Source organism: Chelonia mydas, chromosome 5 (assembly GCF_015237465.2).
Source record: "Chelonia mydas isolate rCheMyd1 chromosome 5, rCheMyd1.pri.v2, whole genome shotgun sequence".
Taxonomy (NCBI): Eukaryota; Metazoa; Chordata; order Testudines; family Cheloniidae; genus Chelonia; species Chelonia mydas.
The window spans coordinates 50,382,654-50,406,284 of NC_051245.2; the positions used below are offsets into that span (position 1 = coordinate 50,382,654).

Consider the following 23,631-nt stretch of genomic DNA (forward strand, 5'->3'; position numbering starts at 1 on the left):
ACAGTTAGGCTGCTGGTGTACAGAGATCATTCTCTGTGATACTGACCAATATTGTCTCTTTGTTTCCTTGCACTCCCCTATCTGTCATTTAATGTATCTTGTCTTATACTTAGATTGTAAAATACGTGGGGTAGGGATCATCTTTTTATTCTGTGTTTTGAACAGCACCTAGCACACTGGGATCCTGGTCCATGGCTCGATCTCCTAGGCACTACAGTAATACAAGTAGTAATAATTAATAAAAAGGGAGTGTCAAAGGTTGTACCTCCCCTGTAGCACCCCCTTTTGGCCATGTGTGGCTCTGCTGAAGCCTGCCTCAGTTTCCTCTTAAGTCAGGGCCTTTTAAGAGACTACACAGTCCAGATATTTTTAAAAATTGCCCTTCTTGGGTCAAATTTATTAAGTCTTGCATGACATCTTTCAAAATAGAACCCAGATTTACATAGTCTTCATCCCAGTTTCACTGGGCTTAACTCCTCCTACCTGAGGGTCTGTCCTGTCTTTAAAATTCACCTCTTCGGGCTCCATTCCCAAGATGGGTACAGCCCCTCCTCCATAAGAGTCTGTCTTCCTGCTTTCCTAGCACTTTTTGCCCAGACTTCTCCAGAGGCTTTCCTTGCTGCTGAGTCAGGGCCCTTCAGGAACCTTCTTATTCCTTGCAGTGTCTGGAGGCACATGCCAGCAATCACCAGCAGCTGTCTCCCTGTTTATAAAGTGCAGCTGCCTTTCTTTATGCCAAGTTGGGCAGCAGATTATTGAGTCCCCAGGTGCACTGCACCCCACTCCCTATGAAAGAGGCCAGTCATTCTGTGACAGGGAGTTTGTATGATGGGGAGCCATACAGTTGTCTAGTTTTTGTCATGCAGCATACATAAACTTCTCCAGTCTAGCATAACCCTTATTTTTTCATACAAGTATTGCAAATCTTGATCTGTGTTCTTCTTCCAGTGAGTGGTAACTACTAGCCTAGCAGTTCTTAAAAAGACACAATTAATGTAATCTTATGGTGTAAACTGCTTTTACGGGAAGCCAGCAGAATCCTAGATTCATCAGTGACAGCTGATTGTTCATGCAGTCATTTTTAATCATCTTCCTAATCCTGTTCCAGTAATTTCTAACCAGGGAGGCCCAGCAGATGTTCTCCACATCCCACAGTTTAGCACAGCTTCTCCAGCTTCCTTTCCAGTTTAAAAAGAAATTGAGACTAGTTGGACTTAAGTACCAGTAGAAGAGATAATATAATAGTTTTATTTAACACTTTCAGAAATAGAGGACGATGATCCTCCAACTTGATCACACTGTTCTTTCCATTGACTTATTTTTTAATAGTGTGCTGCTAATAAAATGAGTTCTATTTTTTTCCTCTTTCCGGATACACTTAAAAAACCCCTTTAGTACAAGAGCTGTGTATGTTAAAATCAATGCTTATCATCCTTGTAAATCCATCCATTTGCATACTGAAAGAACAGCTTAAAAAAGGAATGACAATCTTTTGATATATGTACAAAGTACAGAATTTTTATTTAATCTTTAGCCTTCTACAAGTCTTCATTACATACTTCCAGGAGAAACAATAATAAAAATAATCTAACTGACCCAGATGCCTAATCCAAAAAATATAAATGCCTGTCTGTTAGACTAACAGATAAAAATGATGGTAGCTGATATAAATCTGTCCACAAGGTCATAAATATTTACTCTCAGTCACAAACAGCATGTTTACTGAAATGTGATTTTTTTATGACTACTGTCTAAATCAAAATGATGTGGAAATTGAACTGCTACTTAGAAGACTTGAGCAATAGTACTATTATTGTTTATATATGAGCAATCACACACACACCATGATGTTGAAAATCCAGGAATGTGTCACAGCTACTATCTTCTTTTCTAACTTGTTTGTAACAAATGCTTTTGATAAATAAGTAACATTTATAAAAATGTTTGAAGTCCAAGGATCACTTCAGGATTCTTTTAAAAAATATATTATGGTGCTTTGCATATACGTGTTGAGAGGTGAACCCTACTTTTAAATATTAGTTTGTGTGGAAAGTATACACTTATGGTAGGATAGACAACTTGCCATGGTGTTGGAGAGCAATAAATATGCTCACAACTTTTTTAAAAAGCAAGTGAATCTTTAATAACTTCCAAAAATCTTCAGTTTTCTGTGCCAGCCATACCCATCAAGAGCTCGGTCCTGCTCCAGTTGAAGTCAATGGGAATTTAACGTTGACTTCAATAGGAACTGAATCAAACCTCTAGTCTGTCATTTTCTTAGACTAACAAGGCATTTATATTATGCTCATCACCATAGTAACTGAATGCTTCTAAAATCTATATCATCCAAATCCTAAGACAAAATTTCCATTGAATTCACTACAAGTTTTGTTTGAGTGAGGGCTGGGTTATCTGATCTTACAAGACAATATAGAGAGGGCTGTGAAATCAACTCTCCTCTCTCCCTCCTACTTCAATTATACCTAGAAAGTAAATGAATACTTCTACAGGTCTATATATTTATTCTCATTTTATATTTGAATTTCCATCGTTATGAAACACAGTAGAAACCAAGAACTCATAAAGGCACATAGGTCAGATTGATTTAAAAATACATACACATCACCTAGCCTAGTAATTCTGTACAAAATATGAAATAAATAGTCACATCTCTGTGTTGTTAGTGCAATTGTTTTCTACCTTTTAAAGATTATTTTAGCTGCATTGTGTCATAAAAAGGATCTTATCTAATGCTCTTTCAAGTGGGTCCTTCCACAAGTCATTAAATGTTTCTTACCCTACGTGGTACTCACATTTAAGTGGTAAGCATTGTTGAAAGATCATGGTTTTAGAGGATTGTCCTTTAAATGATGTACTGACCCTTTTCAGAGCTTTGGAGTGGTTTATCTCTGAAAATTCAATAGCTATGAGCCTTGACTTTCATTGTGAACTCTATTAAATGTGAATCTTTCTACTATAGCTTGTTCCTATGATTTTTACTTGTCTGTTGCTAATTTCTGTGCCCAAAGTCTTCTATATGAAACATTGTTAATATAGGATTTAGGAACTTAAGTTCAACGAATAATCTAATTCCTAAAGAAATAACTTCCTTTTTATGTATACCTTTCCATGGTCAGATGGTATGTAGTCTACCTGAAGTTAATTAAAATGAAATCAAATATCCCAGTATATGCACTAGCATAAAGGCAGATGGATGTAGTAAATATATATACATTCTAATTAATAGGGTCTACTATGTAGTTTACTCATTACTAAAGAAGCAGCACCTACTGATGCATAATAGTTATATAGTAGTACATCTAATTTTGACGATTGTCAATATTTTTCATAAAATTAATCATTTTAACAGGGAAAGTGTCTCATGGACAATCTTTCCCTCCTGTTTGCAATTAGAAATTAGATTTAAATATTGACTTGAGACATTCTTTCTACCCATGATTGTAGATATTGTCTGTGTATGTGTTTCTGATCTTCTCTTCTTCTTGATACATTTCTAGATCTTTCTGTTTTAAAACAACCATTAACTCTGAAGATATACTTCATATTTTCTTGATGATTTTTGAAATTGCACTTTCCTCAGCGGATTTCTTGTATCGTCACCGCAGCTGAGCTGTGAACTTGACACGTAAAGTAAAATGTTCCAGACCGTGTTAGTGTGCAAAAAAAAAACCAAACCCAAAAAACACGAGGAGTACTTGTGGCACCTTAGCGACTAGCACGTTTATATGGGCATAGGCTTTCGTGGGCTAAAACCCACTCCATCAGACGCATGCATAAAGTAAAATGTTTGTTGACAGCACTGCAGGGTTACTATTTGTAACAATGGCTGGTGGAGGAACAGGAAGCTGAGTTAGATATCTCACTACTGATTAGAATGACTTGGAGCTTACAGTTAGACTCCAGTTACAGAAGTAGTTATGTTTAGTGGGGAGAGCATTTTCTCTCCTCATACTTTGCATTTACCCGAGAGGACTCATTTTACTGCTCAGTGCCCTATCCTGAAGTCCTTCACTCACAACTCCCATCAACTTCACTAAGGCCATGTCTACACTGCAAAGTTAAGTCAACTTTATGTAAGTCGCCATGGAGCCTCCGATTTAAACAAGTCCATCTTGTGTGTCCACACTACGCTAATTGTGTCGTCGGAGTGCATCCTCACTAGCAGGGCTTGCATCAACGCATGGAGCACTGCACTGTGGGTAGCTATCCCACAGTGCAATACCCAAGTGGAATTTTGGGTTGGGCTTGCAATGCCTTATGGGACCAAAACATTCGCGTGGGTGGTTATGGGAACATAGTGTTAGCCTCCCATGATGCACTTACCTCCCTCCCTCCCTGAAATCAACGGCAAACAAACTGAGCCTTTTTCAAGCCTTTTTTCATAAGCCTTGGTTACGTGCGTGGACCCCATAGCATGGGCCCTGCTCAGCTGTACGCTATTGTGAGCATTACAAACAGCTCGCACCTTATCTTACAATATTTACACAGCCAATATAGGAGCTGCCACGTAGAACAATATGATGCCACGCATGCAGCCCTGCTGGAAGACATAGAGCGGAGCAATTCACAGTTGCTGACGACAGTCATGCATCACCTTGACAAGGTTGAGTGCCATTTCTGGGCCCAGGAAACAAGCACTGACTGGTGGGACCGCATTGTTATGCAGCTATGGGATGATGAGCATGGCTGCAGAACTTTCGAATGCATAAGGCCACTTTCCAGGAACTGTGTATAGAGCTTTCCCCAGCCCTGAAGCACAGCAATACTAAAATGAGGACTGCTCTGACAGTGGAGAAGCGAGTGGTGATAGTTCTGTAGAAGCTTGCAACGCCAGACTGCGACCAGTCAGTGGGGCATCAGTTTGGAGTGGGTAAATCTACCATGGGATCTGTTGTGATCCAAGTTTGCAGGGCCATTAACAGATTTCTGTTAAGAAGGGTAGAGACTCTGGGCAATGTGCAGGACATAGTGGATGGTTTTGCTGCGATGGCGTTCCCTAACTGTGATGTGATGGGGCAATAGATGGAATGCATATCCCTATCTTGGCAACAGACCAGCTTGCTGAAGAGTACGTAAACAGAAAGGGATACATCTCAATGGTGTTGCAAGCGCTAGTGGATCACAGGGGCCGTTTCACTGACATCAATGTGGGATGGTCAGGGAAGGTGCATGATGCACGTTTCTTTAGGAACACAGGTCTGTTCAGAAATCTGCAAGCAGGGACTGTCTTTCCAGACTGCAAAATAACCATTGGTGATGTTGAAATACCAGTCATGATCCTGGGAGACCCAGCCTACTCCTTGCTCCCATGGCTCATGAAGCATACACTGGTAGCCTGGACAGCAGTAAGAACCAGTTCAATCATAGACTGAGCAAGTGCAGAATGGTGGTGGAATGTGCCTTTGGACGTTTAAAAGGCTGCTGGCATTGTTTGCTTACTAGGTTAGACCTCAGTGAAAGCAATATCCCCATTGTTATTGCTTCCTGCTGTGTGCACCATAATATCTGTGAAACAAAGGGAGAAAAGTTTCCTCTGGGGTGGGGGGTTGAGGCAGATCGCCCGGCAGCCAATTTTGAGCAGCCAGACACCAGGGCAATAAGATGGGCACATCGAGGGGCTCTGCATCTCCGTGAGGCTTTGAAAACCAGTTTCAGCAATGAGCCAGAGTAATGTGACACTTATCTGTGTTGTTCCTTACTGAACTGTCCCCTCCATTGCATTTTCTCCCCTGTAAACTCCACCCCACCAATCACCATGTGTTGAATGAATAAAGAGCCTTTTCCCCTCAATCCATTAAATTTTATTATGCACACAAACACACAGAGACAGCAAAGAAAAGTAAGATAACTTGGGGCAAAAGGGCTGATAACATTGTAGGGGGAGAAACAAGGAAAGCTTGCTTACAGATGCATTGCAATAGCAATCAAAGGGGTGGGAATGGGTGCCTTCTGGTCCTTGTACCCTCCTCTGGTGTTGAGTGCAAGGGATACCGAAAATTCCCTCCTCCCACCCCATATGACATTTTGGGGAGGAGGATGTAGAACTGGGTGATGATGGCAGCAGGTTCAGCATTGGTTGCAGAGGGACTCTAGTATCCAGCTGCCTTTCTTGAGTCTCAACCAGACACCTCAACATGTCTGATTAGTCCTTCATAATCCTCAGCATCTCTTCCTGCATGGCACATTCTAGTTTCCTGCATGCTCTCCTGTCCTCTCTGTCCATGTCCAGGTTCTCGGACAGTGCAATCCTCCATGTGCTGAGCTCTGTCTTGTCACTCTCAGAGGTGCATTAACTCATTGAACATGTCCTCCCAAGTCTTCTTTTTCTGCCTTCAAATCTGGGAAAGTTTCTGTCCCGGTATGGAGGATGCGCCGACAGACAAGGTTTCAGCTGCAAGGAATGCAAATCACAAACAATTGTTTTCAACTGTCACTCATACCCACAGGAGAGATCTTTTCTAAAGTAGCATTTGAGAAAAATAAAAGAAATTGACCTAAGGTAAAAAAAAAAAAAAAAACAACGCAAAGAATGAACTACAAAGACGCCATCCTTAAGTCACCCTGTTGTACACAAGTATTGCAGCTGCTAAAAGAATTATTCTATGATGTCTTCTATTTGAAAGCTTTAGAACAATGAGTTATCATAAGTATCATGAAAGCTACTATAAGAATATAGGTTAAACTTCAGCTTTGCATTTTATGGCTTTCATCAGTTGAAACTGAATCCTTAGCAGTGTGTAATGTTTTGGGTTGTATCAAAATTCATAATATTTTATTGTATGTTATGCCTGTGTTTTACTTAGCAGCATTTTTAAAACAACTTTTTTGCCCCTTTAAATTCGCAGTACTTCTTTACTGTTGTCTTTGGCCATGAAGGGCAGAAGCCACTGGAGCTCCGTTGTGAGGAAGAAAGTGACGGAGATGAATGGGTAGAAGCTATCCACCAAGCTAGGTATGAAACCGGCCTCTTAATTTATTCTAAACTCCACTTTTTATTCTTAAGAAGATGGTAGAGATTTTTAATCTAAATCCACTCTCTCTAAAAAAAAAAAGGTAATTTATTTTAGGCAAATGTATACTTACATTCCTTAGGTGAGTTTCACTGGATAGAGTATTACAGATACAAATTGTTAAAGGCACATGTGTTCTGTATCACAAACATCAGTGCTCTAGACAAAATTAGTTTCAGAGAACATGTTTTCTTAGTGCAGAATATTTAGGGATTAATTCATTTTAAATGCAAGAGCTGCTTGGTTAGTAACTTGCAAGTCCAAAATAAGTGTTCTGTAGCCATAGAAATGAGATAGCGAGTGACTCACAAAAATGCCTTCAGATACGAGGGTACAAAAATGTGGAGACTGAACTATATTTATATAATAAATACATTTCAATAAATAAAATGCCAGTCACAAAATTTAAATCCAAAACACTTTCTAGTGTGGAAAAAATGAAAGGGTTGTAGACCGTCACTTGACTGCATTATGACTTTCTACCACCCAGTACCCCTTTCCTCAGAAAAGGCCTGGGTGAGGAAGGTGAGGATTACAGCATAATGTGAAAGTCAGCCAACTCAGGTTTTGCGAATTGAGCTGTAGAAATGAAGGCCCTTTCCTGAAATGCATTTCCTCCAGGCCCCTCCCTCATTTCAGCAATCACAGTTAATCTGAACTGCTATGGTAATACACCGAGAGGGCAGCAGTCTCTGAGTTGCTCAGGATCCAAACCATGTAAATACATAAATGGAAATGGTTTTGCTCTTGACTAAAAAATGAGCATGAGTTTTCATTTACAATTATTTGTTGATGTTGTAGAGGGTCCTGTCTCCACTCCAGGCAGGCTTTTTGATGTGTGATATGTGTAAAAGGGGTTACAATCCCAGCCCCTCTTTTCCTCATCTCCCACTTGTTGAGGGTATGTGGTTCAGGGGTCCTCTTGAACACTGAGGAGGAACCTAAAGAAATTGAATCAGGGCCTGAGAAGCAGCAACCCAAAGACTGCAAGAGGAACCATTCTTGCAGGGGATGGAGATGGTGCACCAGAACCACTGCACACTACACAGGGTAGGAGAAAAGGGAGAGTTGTTCTTAGAAGGGGTGATTGTTCTACAGCAACTCAGCACAGCAGTGCTCTGAGTCAGGGGAGCTGATCTGGGTAGAAATGAGGGAACACATGAGAGGGAACAGACAATTTAGGCCTGCGTGGGGTTAAAAAAGGCAGGTTTTCCCCACAGATCTACAATATAAGGGCCAGAAAACCAATATACTGGGTAAGGATTAGTCTGAGACCACCAAACTCATTTTCTCTTGTTTTTTAAATCAGGATTTGAACTCTGGCCTCCAATTGTGGCCTATAACACAGGTTTTCACTATCAATAGGTTTTACATGGACCCCATAAAGACAATGTTGCCCCCATCCCCATCTTGATCTAGCCTCTCCTTCCATCAAAATCACATTTATCAGGTGTCTTATCAAATTTCTTTATTTGCTGGAGAACTTTTGAGGAATTCAGTAATTTTATTCCGTTCTGTCATTCTGTATCATATTATAAAAGTATAGAATTGCTGCTCTTAAAATGTAAAGCTGCTTTTCCAGGAAAGTTACACATTCACTTTTCTTGTATAGGTGTCCAAACCAGAAGAGTAAAGCTAGATGAGATGGGTGCAGCTTGTTGTACAAATTCTTTGCCTCCCTGTAATGTGACAGTTCAATACTTTGATATCACTTTCTTTTTAATGAGGATTTTTTGATATATGGGTTGTTATTTAATGACACACCAGCACAGTATTGTAACTGACTCCCGCCCTCCAGCCCCAGGGTGTCACTGTGAGCCCTGTGGTACACCAGTCCTAAGTGCCTGGTAGTGTGCTCAGTATACCATACGCTCAGAGGCAAGTCCTGTAGGTGCTTCAAGCTTTAGGCCCTTCAAACTCTAGACCTTGGTGGGTCCCCCATAACACTGAATCTGATGAGTAACAAAAGATGCATTACTACGGTTGTCTGGAAAAAACATTACACTTTTAGGATGGCTCTAAGTCACATAAAAGTTGATAAACACAAGTCCCAGTTCAGCCCCAAGGATGGTTCAGTCCTGGAGCATGAAGGTGGGGCTCCTCTAGTTTAGTGCAGGGATACTCGCTCGAGGCCACCCCTTTCCAGAGACAATCACGCGCTGGCCTGCAAATCCCTTGGCCACAGTCCTGTCCTTTTATGTAGCACCTGCAGTCTCATTCAGGCCCATTGCCTCACTGTTTGCAGGCCACTCTTGAATGTCCACTAGCTGCAGCTACCACTGGCCCCTTTGCCAACCACCAGTTTCTTCCCAGCCCAGTTCTCAACCCTTCAGTCCCAGCTCCTAAACTGCCTGGCCTCCTGCTCATGCTTCAACACGTTGACATAACTTTCTTTTTAATGAGGATTTTTGGATATAAAGGTTGTTAATTAATGGCACATCAGCACAGTATAAGTATCAGATAACTTGCTCCCTCCTGCTCCTGCTTGCCTCCAGCTCCCTCCTGAGCCAGGTCCTCTCTGACCTCTGATTTTACTTCTCTTCCCTGTGCTGGAAGTATTGTGGAGCAATCTTTTGGCTGGGAGTAACATAGTTCTTAGTAAACAGCCAGCATAGCTGTAGAAATCACTTTACTAAATAAACTGTGAAGAGCTGGTAACTCTAGTACATATTGGGGATGGGAAGGAAGCAGATAGAAATATCAAAAGGCAAACCAAACATGTGAGATCATCTAAAAAAATTGTCATGATTTTTGGAGGTCTGACTCATGCCTTTTGGGGTGGGCAATACCACAGCAGTTTGGAACCAAACCCAGCAGGTTCTTTTTGCTAGAGATTCAGATACATTAGATTTACTTGGAGTTTCATGTTTGCACATGGAATTTCAGAATAAATCATGAACCTCCCCCACTCCACCCCTTTTAGTTTCTCTGTCTCTTAACAGAACCTAGGACTCAGCTTTAACTTAGAAGACCTTCTTGGAAAGGAGGATTATTCCAGGGGCCTAAAACTTTTCTTTCCCTGATCACTCAATCAGGGGAAAGGGAGAAAAGCCTGTTCATACTCCACTGTGGGTATGTTTTAGGGGAAACCATATAACTACTCCCCATATCTTTAATTTTGATGGTGAAGGAAATGTTGCCTGGTTTGGAAATTGGTGCCATCATTTCTTACAACCCTAGCTAGTAAATAGGACAAGCATCATAAGTACACTTCAAAAGAACAAACAATTTTCAGTCCTTTTTCATAGGTCTATATAGCGAAGTCCTTGTTCCTTAATGGAGCATGCCTTACAGGGGGATAGTGGAAGTCTAGACTGACATATAGCTCACTGTGGGATGTACATAATTATTCATGCAAGATAAAGTTTTTCTAGGCATTCCTCTAAAGGAAGGAGTGTTAGCAGATGAACAAAATAAAAATAAAATAAATATCACAATTTATAATCCAACTCTGTAATTTATATAGATTGTGACCATAGCAACTGATAACAGTGTTGCTTTGCTCTGCCATTTAATGTAACTTTGAGCTGAAAAGAAACATAATTTTCTTTAATTTTAATTGAACAAATTCAACAGTAAAACTTTATGAAAGGGAAAAAATAGAAAATAGGGGCTTTTTACTTATCCCTATATATGTTTGAGTTCCCTAAAGCTATTCTTTCCATTGTTCAGGTTAATCCCCGTTTTTTTTCTTACATATAACATAAACACAGTTGTCATTAAACATGGGAGGAGAAAAAAGGATCAGGGCTTAATTTTCCTCTCACTTACATGAGCTTTTCATCAATGCTATTCCTTCTGATTCACATAATTGTAAGGGAGAGAGAATTGGGGTCTTAGTTATTGCTTCTATTTCAGACACCTTTAACTGCCACAGATGCTTTTTGACACTTAAGAAGAAGACTGACTACTCTAGAGTCTGCAAAATAAATTCTTGAAAACTGAAAAATAGATGCACTACTACAGATTATTTTTAATGGCTGTATCTCATTTCAACTATTGTTCATTCCACTAATAATATATAGGATGTTTCCTGATTGATTTCCCCAGGAATACATATATTGTGATATTAATTATTGAAAAAAGCCCAGCGCTGTTTGGATGGGTGGTTATCGTTATACTATTATTATGATGATGATTACAATAATTAAATGATAAAAATAAACACTGTAGAGAAAAGTTTCAACATTTTAAATCCTTTTCATAATCCATTAAGAGAAAAAAATCTTGTTTTATGACGGCTTTGGGAATGCCCTCCCATTAATTTAAATATGAGCTTTTTTCCAGGTCAGCAATTTAATGTAATAGCCATATTCAGTGTTGGCGCTCTCCAGTACATGACTCCATTAATTTTTAATGAATTGACAATAAATACATAAAAAAGAGTAAAGTCAGAGAATATGCATATTTTAAGTTTTTCTTTTTATATCAAGTCCCAAAAACGAAGAAAAAGTATTCATTATTAAATGATTGTTGCAAAATAAGAGAAGTTTAAACATCAGAAGACATTTAGTCAAAATAACTTGGTATTGCCCTTTCGACCCCATACCCTTTGCAGACATAAGAGTGGAAGGAATTCAGTGCTCAGCATTTTGAGTGAGAGTTCATAGACAGAAATAAATCACAATCAAGTAGAACAGCACATACTAAAGATTCTCAGTGGTAGCAGATGACAGAACAAGGAGTAATGGCCTCAAGTTGCAGTGGGGGAGGTTTAGGTTGGATATTAGGAAAAACTTTTTCACTAGGAGGGCGGTGAAGCACTGGAAAGCGTTACCTAGGGAGGTGGTGGAATCTCCATACTTAGAGGTTTTTAAGGCCCGGCTTGATAAAGCCCTGGATGGGATGATTTAGTTGGGGTTGGCTAGGATGATTTAGTTGAGCAGGGGGTTGGACTAGATGACCTCCTGAGGTCCCTTCCAACCCTGATATTCTATGATTCTATGATTTAGTGCTCCCTCGTGCAAGATTTTCTGCAGTCTGGCTATGATCTGGCAAAATACTTAAGCAAGTGCTTTACTTTAAGCACCAGTGCTCTCATTGACTTCAGTGGGACTATTCATATATTGAAAGCCAAGCACATTAGGATTGTTTCTACCATATGGAACCTATGTTGGCATAGCCATGTAGAGACAGTCTACACCAAGAAAAGGAGGTTTCTGTTGGTGCAGGAGTACCAGGTCCCTGAATGAAGTTAGCTACATCAATGGAAGCATTCTTCTGTTGGCATAGCTAGGTCTACACTGGGGTTTTTGTAAGCATAGCTATGTTGCTCAGAGGTTTGGTTTTTTCCACACTCTGACTGATGTAGCTAGGCCAATTTAATTCTTAAGTGTATACCAAACCTAAGTACTTTGCTGGATCAAGGCCAGAGTGCACAGCACCTTGCAGAATCAAGCTTTCCACACATCTCTAGTACCTATTTAAGTGAGGTTGAATCACATGGAAAAAAAAAACAGTCACGTGAAGAGATTGTATAGAAAGAACTGATTTGAAAACATGACACCATGCAAATTCATTTTCTTTTTACCCAGAAGATGAGTATGGTACTGCCAGTAAGTGTTCTGGTCATGGCATATGGTCTGGCTTAGAGATACAGTCCCTTGACAGAAAATAATATGGAGCAGGAATAAATTACTAACACATGAGTTAAAGAAAAACAATAATGGCATAATTTCTGGATTAGTTTTTTAAAAGATTCTATTGCTATCTCAAACTTGTTGAAGAACAAAATATTGAAAACCAAATTATTGGATAACTACAATAAATATGGGAACAAAAATCTTCATTATTAAGGGCATGTTACCAGAGTGATAAGTACAGATGGATAAAAATAGTCCTGGAATTAATGCCAAATACTGAAAGCAGGAGATAATTTTTTTCATTAAATGCTTTGTTTTTAATAAAGTTCCTGGGCTTGTCCTGAATATAAGGAGCTCAGATAAATGACTCTGAGATTACCTCCCTCTCTGATGGGGCGAACAGAAACCTGCAGTAATTATGATACATACACCTTGTGTAAAAATACGGAATGTTAAAATATAATTACACGTTAGAGATTTGGCTGCATTATGATTAAACTATGAATTATATATTAAGCAAAAGAAACACAATATTGTGAGGTTCTTTTACTCATCACACAAGTTAGGTTTAGTCTATCAATACTATATAAAAAGATATGGAAGTCAGCATTTGGCTTATTTACTAATTAATATTTTTCTCCCTAGTTACTCAGACATTCTGATTGAGAGAGAGGTCTTAATGCAGAAGTATATTCATCTAGTTCAAATTGTAGAGACAGAAAAGATTGCAGCCAATCAGCTTCGACATCAACTTGAAGATCAAGACACGGAAATTGAAAGACTAAAATCTGAGGTATTTGCATGCAATCACATTACTAAAGTGTCAATGATTTAGTATAGTTTGATTACTTTGTTATCTCTATTGCATAATGTCCCTATTCTTGCAATCTTTGTGGACCTATAATAAGTCAGTAAGGAAAATACTCAATAGTCCCGTTAAAAACATGAGGTCAGAACTTTCCTTTTAAAGTTAATTACTTAGTGATTATTTAGTTTATTTAGTTGCCTTATTGGCAGAGTATTTTAAAAGACCCATCACTTTGTGATTTGGATTCTGCTATTCATATTATTTACTGTGTCTTAACAGAATGCAGTTGAAAAGCATTTGTTTGGTCCTCAACACATTTTTCTCTGGCTTAATTTTGTTGTGATTCAGCATTGTAATCTATACCGGTGTAGTCCGTTCATATAAAATAATGCTTGATTGGATAAGGGATTTTCATAGATTCATAGATTCTAAGGTCAGAAGGGACCATTGTGATCATCTAGTTTAACCTCTTGTATAACACACATCATAGAATTTCCCCAAAATAATTTCTAGTGCATATCTTTTAGAAAAACATTCAATCTTCATTAAAAAATCGTTAGTGATGGAGAATCCATTGTGGCCAATGGTTAATTACTCTCACCATTAAAAATGTACACCTTATCTCCTGAGGTGGTAGAGTCTGGAAGAAGCACTCAGTCTCTGAAGAAGGAAGCACCTCCTAATGCTATTTATGTTTCCTCTGGCTGGAGCAGGAGCATCACTGTTTGTCTCCAGAGAGCTGTGTCCAGGCCTCCTCACCCAGAAGGATGTTTATAATGCTGTACAGGCGTAAGAGGCCCCCAGAAGATCCTTGAAAGAGAACAAAGTGCTACATATTAGATACTGTAACTGAACATTTCTAAAATCTTGAAGAAAACATTAATGGTATTGTTGTTTTTGTCAGATTGTAGCTCTCAATAAAACTAAGGAACGAATGCGGCCTTATCAAGGCAACCAGGAAGATGAGGATCCAGACATAAAAAAAATTAAAAAGGTAAACTGTCATGTACCCTGCTTGGGGGGAGAAAATGGAGATAAATGTACCTGTGTTGGTTTACTGTACAATTAGTTTTGCTTTCATTGATTGTTTCCTAGTTTGCTATACTCAAGTGTAAAGCTGTTCATTTCACCCTGTCTGTACCTAAACCAGTTAAGTCACAGCAGCTTTTAACATTTCCATTGTATGAAAGCAGAATATTTAGTTACATATTACTTAATAGGGTAATCTTTACTTGCTATGTACATGATCATTTTTGTCATAAACGAGTTACATAGATGTAATATCGTTGTGACTTCAGAGCAGTTAGGAACATTTGGACTCAAGCAATAGGCTGTTTCCTTGTTGGTGAAGAAATATGTGACTACTTTATCCACCATTTGTGCAGTTCTTACAGAACATGATTTTGAAGAGGGTTGTTTGGTAGCAAAAATAGAGTTCAGCTTATGTCTCATTACTGCAAATAGTATACTGCTTTTGGAAATTCGGAAAACAGTTTGATATTAGTTTTCAGCTTGATCTTTTTGGTGGTAATATCTTCAGGATGCTGTAGACCAACATTCAAAAGGGCCTCAATTCAGTCTTTATTTGGAGCTTGTAAACTTAGCATATGCAACAAGTGCATGAGGAGTTTTTAGTATCATTTCCTGTGCATGCAGGTAACTGTGCTCCATAATATGCCTTTGGGGGTTGCATACGCAAAATTTTACAGACACACACACAAATATAAGTTATATTTTGAAATTTTGACTCGTGCTTACCACACCCATTAATGATACATCCTTTGTGTTATGACTGTGTACTTGGGTTTTCACTCAGCCTTTCTGGATGTGGTAGTCCAGGAGTCATTCTGGACTAACTGTGAGTTGATGCCACTATGTCTGGGTTTCCCTTGCTACATGAATGGGCCTTTATAATGAAAGCTAGCCACAGCCTTAGGTACAGAGAGACTACTGCTTTTCTACAGTAAGGTCATACAGTTGCTCAGTAAATACACATCTTGATAGTTGTATTAAATTGGGTTTATTTTTAAACTCATTTCTTGAAAGTAACATGTTCCCATATGAGGTTTTAGATTTCCCTTGGAAGAAGGTGTAACTGCATATGGCATCTGAGCTTATGTTAAAGGTACCAGTACATATCTGTGATACTTTTCCAATCTAAATTCTAATAGCAAATTTTACTGAACAGCTATAGTATTTGCTCTAATAAATGGATATCTTTAAAATGTACATGCATGGCAATCAGAGAGCAGTAAATCGTTAGAGGCCTTGGCAATTGACAAGGGAGTCTGCACAGCATATTCATGTATTTTGAAATTAAGATATATGTGATACAAACAGCTCTTGCCATGATGAAAAACTGGCTTAATTTCTTTGTTTGTTGTTAACTTTTTGAACGTGCTTCTCATTACTCTCCTTGTTCTTCTGTATTTGATCAATTTTAGGTTCAGAGCTTTATGCGAGGCTGGTTGTGCAGAAGAAAATGGAAGACAATTGTCCAAGATTATATTTGTTCTCCACATGCAGAAAGCATGAGAAAGAGAAACCAGATAGTTTTTAACATGGTCGAGGCTGAATCTGAATATGTGCATCATCTTTATGTTCTTGTAAACTGTTTTCTCAGGCCCTTAAGAATGGCTGCAAGTTCAAAGAAACCACCTATTAGTCATGATGATGTTAGTAGCATTTTCCTCAACAGGTAGTTGATTTTTGTCTACTTCATCACATTGTGCTTCAATTTTACAGTAGTAAAGTTGGTGGATAACATTTTGTCCTGACTTTTATCTTATGCAACCTCAATGAAGTAAATCATGTTTCCTGGGGTGTAAGTCGGAGCATGATCTCTCCCCTGTTTTAAATTATACCTGTTTGACCTCTCTGCACACATTCTACTTTTTCCTCTGCTGGAGGAGGAAAGTAGAACTGTCTCTTCGTGATGCACTGGGGAAGAAACTTCTCTGTCCTTTCCTTCTTTTTCTCAAGAAAGCAAGACAAAGCTTAACGCATTCACATGGTCCTGATAGATCCTAGGGATGAGCATGCTGAATTTTGTTCATATTTTCTTTTGTCCTGCCTAAAGAACTGCTTTCTCACTTGCCTGTCTCTCCAGATCAGCTTTCCCTACAAGGAAGAATGATTCTTTGCACCAGGCAGCTTGATACTATAGCACCCAGATACTATGGTGACAAACAAGTGCATGAAAAATGGGCAGATAGTCAAACTGAATGAGGAGTGGGGTTGGGTGTATGCCTCTTATTATAGATGCAATCTTGGTGGCTTGTAAGGCATTTATTAGAGTGCATGAGAATGGCTGTGATCAGTAAGCAGTTTGAAACAGCTGAGGCAGTACTGCATAGTACTCCAACTATTGGTTAGTTAGTAACCTAGCTTTCTGGCTTTGTTAATTCTGAGAACCAAGTGCTGTTCTGGGACCTTTGAAACATGCACAGGCCACACTACTTGATCTTTCATGCTGATTTCCTTGTTCTGCATGTTTCCTCCCTAATGTCTGCAAGTCAAATAGATAAATTCAGAGGAGGAAATCTTAATTATGAGCACTTTTGTTTATGTGCCCTGCAAGGTTTCCTTTCAAGACCAAAATGCATTATCACATAAATAGCTCTAGTGAGTTATATTGTCATTGACCTAAGATGGGCAGTTTTAAAGCTCACACTGAAGAAAAAAGCAATAAGGTATACTGGTACCATGTAGACTTGAAAAACTAGACTAAACCTCAATATGGCTTTCTATGTCTTACTGCTGTGTTTAAGTTAACATAATGCATTGTCCAAAATATTCCTTCAGTTGGTACACCTGCTCAATAAAGTATGTGGAATTTGTTATTTAATAAACAATTTTAATAAAATAGCTGAACATTTAAAATACTATATCCCTGTAATCTGCTATAGGTGTTTTTATAATGACTTAGATTTGGACCTAAAAAAAGTTGAATTTTTAGTTATTAAATACTAAAAATATAGATGCAATATATTGCTATAGAAATGTTGAGTTCCATAATATTGTGAGTGCACATAGTGCAAAAGTACTGATCGGAAAGGATTTTTTTTTTTAGTGAACTATTAGTTAGAAAATAAGGTTTGAATTTTTTATTCTTTCAATACTTCTTTTTCAGTGAAACTATAATGTTTCTTCATGAAATATTTCATCAAGGATTAAAAGCAAGAATAGCTAATTGGCCTACTTTAATTTTAGGTAAGTTGTTATTACTTGTATTCAGACAATGAGATTTTCATGTCACTTTTCACCATTAGGTGACTTTTAAAAAAAATGAATTGTCCCTTTTATGTACTATACATTTACAGAACTAACTCTATACCTATAATTGTATATGATTATTATGGATTGAGGAAAATTGTGGGTGTCAATTTGTCAGTATTTTTTGTGGGGAATAGCAGGGCCCTTCAGAGGTATGAGGGCTCCTTTTGAGGTCAGCCTTTGGGAGGACTCTCTTGGGTCAGCCTCTGCCCAAAGATTAGTCTTGGCATAGTCCCTGAACTTCCCATTATCATTCTGTTGCTACTATATGGTCAAAATGGTGATGCTTTGTCAGGAGAGGGGACCAAAGTTTGTATGACTCTGAGTATAATGGAAATAGAGCTGATCATAGTAATGCCGCTTCGATAGAGCTGACAGAATTTTTTGTGTAAGAGATGGATAACCAGAAAAACAGTGTTGTCTTGATTTTTTTTCTAGCTGACTTATTTGATATTTTGCTGCCAATGCTGAACATTTATCAAGAATTTGTTCGGAATCATCAGTACAGTCTACAAGTACTGGCAAACTGTAAGCAAAACAGAGATTTTGACAAACTCTTGAAGCAATATGAAGCCAACCCAGCATGTGAGGGGCGAATGCTGGAAACATTCCTTACTTACCCTATGTTTCAGGTAGTCTCTACATTTTTGTGATTGCACATTTGTAAAATTCATTTGCATCATTTATTGTTGCAAAAATTAAGATCTGTTGAAGGTAACTAATTGCTTAATTAAAAATACTTGCATGAAAATTAATTTAGTCATTTGTTTATCATATTATTATTCTGATATTGTTTGCATGTGGAGTGATAGTTTCAAAATTACACTCATTCCATTGCATTCAGGATCTTGCACATGTGGAAAGAGGAATGTGGGAGGAGGAATTGTTCCTAAATAAATAAAAATGGAGAAGCAGATCCTCTACCTTGATCTGCTCCAACAGCATGAAAAGGTCTGTAGTGAGCCACACACCAGCTCACTAGTGCAAGTTAGAGCAGCCCCAAGGCTGCTGTAATTCGAGCTAGTGCTGGAAGCAGGCAGATAATCAAGGAGGAGCAGTTATTAACTCCCTGACAGGACTTCCTGCTTTTCAGTGATCAATTTCTGCTAAGTGTGGTGAAGAATTTATCCCAAACAACTGAAAAAAGTTTATTGTACTTCTGCTAACATGTCTTGATCTGATTGGATGAATTATTTTCATCTGTTTGCAAGGTTCTATAAACCACTAGTCTGGTTATTTTACAGCAATTACATTTGGCATAATTATTTACTTATCAAAATCCTGAACCTAGTTTATATAGTTTTTCAAAAGAAAGCGTTGCTGATATAAAAATACTGACATTTGTATAATCATGCTAGTTAATAGCCACATCTGCCCAAAGGGTTTACTTGTGTTAGCACCTGTAGCATTCTCATTTGCCTTTGGTGAGCTCTTATTTTTAAATGTTGTAAATTTATTCTGCTGAATTGACGAAAACAGCTGGTGATCCATAAAGGGGATGTTATCTTAATTATTGATTGCTTTATTTGTATATAATATGCAGATTTGCAACCTCTCTGCTTATGAATTTTAGATGTATGGAATGTGAAAGGAAGGCATGCTCCATTGCCTAAGGCCTACATTTCCAAAAGTGACTAGGGATTTTGGGTACCTCAATTTTTGAAACACTTTAAATTGGTCTGATTTTCAGCTGCCACTCTCCAGCCACCCATCTCTGAAGGCAGTGCTGCTGCCAGCAGCAGTGCAGAAGTGAGGGTGCCATAGTATGGTATTGCCACCCTCCCTTCTGCCAGCAGAGGTGGGTCTGACCCGGCCCCAGGACCGGCCCGTGTTGGGGAAAAGGAAGTCCTATCCCTCCACAGCCTGGTTGGGACTAGCAGTTGGAGCTCGGCACACAATAGGAGCCCCCAGCCAGGGCGCCCCCAGCCCTACTTCTCCCCAATGCCTGGGAGCTAAAGGGGCTTTGGGCTGGCTGTGTGTGTGTGTGTGTGAAAGGGGTGACCGCAGCGCCCCCCCAGCCCAACCCCAGCACCTTGGGTGGTTGTTCACATGTAAGGCTGGCCCTGCCCTCCACCAAAAAGTGACAATTCCCCCATACCAGGCCATCCTCACTTCTGTGCTGCTGGTGGCGATGCTCTCCAGCCGTCCAGCTCTGAAGGCAGCACAGAAGTAAGGGTGGCAATACTGTGACCCCCCCCACAATAGCTGGATTTCCCAGGGGAGACCAGATTTCACAGTCTGTGATGCGTTTTTCAGGGCCGTGAATTTGGTAGGGCCCTAAACATGATAAATAGAACTGGTGACCTCAGGTAACCTTAATTTGTTCAAACTGAAAAAAAATACCCAACATAAGAAATCTATACTAGAATATATATAAAGGCACTTGTATTACTGGAAATTAATAAAAAAAAAATAGACCGACCAATTTGTGATTTTTTTGAGGATTTTTCCTATACTCAGCATTCCATCTTGAATTGGTAGAGAACTTTAAGATTCTAACTGAGCAGGGACATGGATATCGTCAGTGAGTGACTAATCTGGTAGAATTTCAGAGCTCAGTTGGCATCATTGTTTATCATAAAAAATGTTGATGCTATATTTAATTTGTTTAAGATTCCTAGATATATTATAACTCTTCATGAACTTCTGGCTCACACACCCCATGAACATGTGGAAAGAAAGAGCCTTGAATTTGCTAAATCTAAACTAGAAGAACTTTCAAGGTAAGTTTTGTTCCATATATATACTAAGCTTGAAAGGAAAGCTCTGAAATAAAGAAACAATTAATTATTTTATCCTTTAAATTTTTTTTAAATTAAAAATTTGTCTCTTTTTCTGCCAAGGCAAAGCTAAGATTTTTGCTGGTTTTTTGTTTTGGTTTTTTTTTTTGCCATGAAAATTGCCCAGCCTTAGGTATGAGTGAAGCATTTGTCTTTAACTAAAAAAAATAACCACGTGTTTTTTCCATAGTTAACAAAAATAACAGTTTCATAATTAATAATAACAGAAGTGATCAGGGTCTTGCAAACTTCTCAGTTCTAAATTTGTGTAAATTTTTATAAATATTAATGATAATATCAATTTTGACATGTTCTTTTATGTGATGGCAGCTAAAAAGGTCCATGTATGCCAAATATTTTAGGTACAGTGCTTGAATATATTTTCAGAATTACTGCTCCCTTGAGATCTTTGCAAAGTGAGTCTTTTCCACTGCAACCTGAAACTTTCATAACTGCCTCTCTGCATAAATCTGGGGGTACATTTTGCCATTTTCTCTAGGGAACACAGCTTTCTGCTGCATACATGGCTAAAGTGCACAAAGTCTAAATTATGAATTTTCCTGAATTTCCCCATGTGACAATGCCACTATTTTCCAGTCAAAGCAGCTTTTTAGCTGTAAGAAGAGTTTGTGTCACATGTGGAAACTGTTTACATTTACTAGGTAGAGAGACCTCCCCACTGGTTTCCATGATTTTTTTCTCCCTACCAAGCCGAACTCCATCTACAGCCTGGCTCCTGAGTTTTTTTCAATTTATATTCTGCCTTAGACTCAGGCATATGCCTTCAGCTCCTCATGGAGCACTCAAATAGCCCTGTCTTGAGGCCATCTGAACAGAAGCAGAGTCCCCTTCCCATTTCAGGATAGGCAGAAGAATCTCTTATGGCTAGGTCTGTTGTAGCAGCAGCAGATTCTGCATCATCCCATGCCTCAGGTGAGGAGTTTGCTCCCACCAGCTACTCACTAGGCAGCCAACATTAGGAGCTCAGGCTGCTTGCACCCCCTCTACTATCAGGGCAGACAGTGCCTATCACAAGAACAAAACACTTGAGACAGATTTAGTCACATCACTTAATGCACTGCTGGAAGGCTCTCAGATACCACAGTGACGAGAATGGTATAAGAACCTATATAGAAGAACTCCCAAGCAGCTTTCTACAACCCTATTGTCCTTAGTACTTCACCTCCTAGATTAGTAAAAGCTCCAGTGGGGAAGACACTTTATGCGGATTGGTGTTTGTGGGCTTTGTAGAGGTTTAGAAGTGTTTGGATGTGTTTACAAGAAGTTTGGATGCTCAGAGGGTGGTGATTTGCCAGACTGGAATAGGGAGGGCATTCTGACTCTGATTCAGGAAAGCATCACTATTCAACGCAGCACTTAAGCATGTGCCGAAGTGCAGTCGTGAATTGGAGTCTCTATGCATAGGGAAAAGGTATAGGGAGCGGGGTGGGAGAAGGAAACAAATAAGGCATTGCGTCTGGCATTGTTGGAGTAAATAAAGGGTGCAGAATGCTCCATGAGAGAAGATCCGAGATACAAATTGGAACAGAGATGTGGAAGACCTTGAAGTCACGGCCAAGGTGACCTAAATTGAATAGGTAGAGAGGGCCAATGAAGTGCCTCCAGTAGGAGGGTGGCCTGATCTGATGAACAGGAAAGATGGTCTTAGTAGCTGCAGAAAGCTCAGGTAGATAGCATTAATGAGACTTGGCCAAGATATGGTCATTCAAGACTTTGGCGAGAGCAGTTTCAGAAGTGGTGAAAGTAGAGTACCTGGACTGGATGAATCTATGAATGAAGAGAGGAGGTTGAAGCAAGGGTTGTAAAACTTGTTTTTCTTGTTAGCAGCTACTTTTATTACTACTTTATATTGACCAGCAGCTTGTATCAAAAACCAAAGTGTGACAGTTCTTGAGGTGAATTCTTGGGGAAGCTAGCTATTTTTACATTTACTTTGATAGCAATATATATGAATATTGCAAAATACGTTTCAGGGAATTAAAAATCCTCTTTGTACTGTGCCTGACAGGGTGATGCATGATGAAGTGAGTGACACAGAAAATATCCGGAAAAATTTAGCCATAGAAAGAATGATAGTAGAAGGTTGTGATATATTACTAGATACCAGCCAAACTTTTATACGTCAAGGTAAGGCTTTTTCTTAATATGTGTGTATATATATATATAAAATATTGAAAAATGTATATTAAAAACAGCAGAATTAATGTTGGCATCATTGGGAAGATGATACTGCTGGTGCCCAACGTCACAAGGTTGATGTCCACATACGATAAGTGACAGGTTGCCCCTATGACAAATAGTTTTGGGCTACAGTTGAGCCCCACTTCTGTGCTGTTTTTTTCAGGGGCCATGAAAAACAGCAGCACAATAATAGTAAAGCACCCGTGGGAAAATAGCGTACATACAGACTGGACAATCATCTTCAATGGACCAGAAATTATCTGCAGCTCCACGGAGAACAGGTCTGTCTGGCCAATTGATGTTGCAATCTCAGATGATGCCAACATTCAGACAAAAACACAAGAGAAGCTAGAAGTACTTGAAGCTTTGTCAAATGGTGGAGAGATTGTGAGGAATGAAAACAGCTGTCTACTGTTCCCATTTTTCATTTGTGCTTCGGGAACACCTCAAAATGCTATAATTTAATTTCTTGATAATCTGTGCTGCTAGATAGATACTTCACTGACAAATGGCCAAGAACAGATATTACAGTATGACAACATTATATACGTATTTGAGTTTTTGAAGACAAGTATTTTGTTTCACAGAATACTGTTTTGGGCTACACTAAAAGCTCAGTGTACATGGCAGAAACATTCCTGCAAAAAGAAACTGTGAAGAATGAGCATACTGCATAAGAGTACAGATTCACTTGTATGTAGGAGTTTGCAACATAAGAGAGAGAGACACTGCATCCTTTGTATTATTATTTTTGGAAAGAGTTTCCTTTGAGGTTCATGTATAGTAATGATGGACGTAATGGTAAAATTCCACATAATCTTGATGAAAATAAAACTTTAATATGGCACCTTTTATGGAAAATGTTGGCATCAGGTTGGAATTATCAGTGTAGTAGATCTTATATTAATGATAAGCCAACAATATTAAAATAAACTCAAGAAAAAATTGGTAAA

General features: G+C 38.9%; 1 protein-coding gene across 2 annotated transcripts in view; it reads left to right on the forward strand.

The window, feature by feature from the left end:
* Positions 1-23,631, forward strand: part of RASGRF2 (Ras protein specific guanine nucleotide releasing factor 2) — a 209,433-nt gene that overhangs the window by 47,153 nt on the left and 138,649 nt on the right. For both annotated transcript variants that reach the window (XM_043547250.1, XM_037903168.2), the window contains exons 2-9: positions 6,867-6,973; positions 13,259-13,406; positions 14,326-14,415; positions 15,866-16,119; positions 17,554-17,633; positions 18,135-18,328; positions 20,310-20,419; positions 22,506-22,624. In XM_043547250.1, coding sequence (XP_043403185.1) covers positions 6,867-6,973; positions 13,259-13,406; positions 14,326-14,415; positions 15,866-16,119; positions 17,554-17,633; positions 18,135-18,328; positions 20,310-20,419; positions 22,506-22,624 — 1,102 coding nt within the window. The remainder of the gene's footprint in view (positions 1-6,866; positions 6,974-13,258; positions 13,407-14,325; positions 14,416-15,865; positions 16,120-17,553; positions 17,634-18,134; positions 18,329-20,309; positions 20,420-22,505; positions 22,625-23,631) is intronic.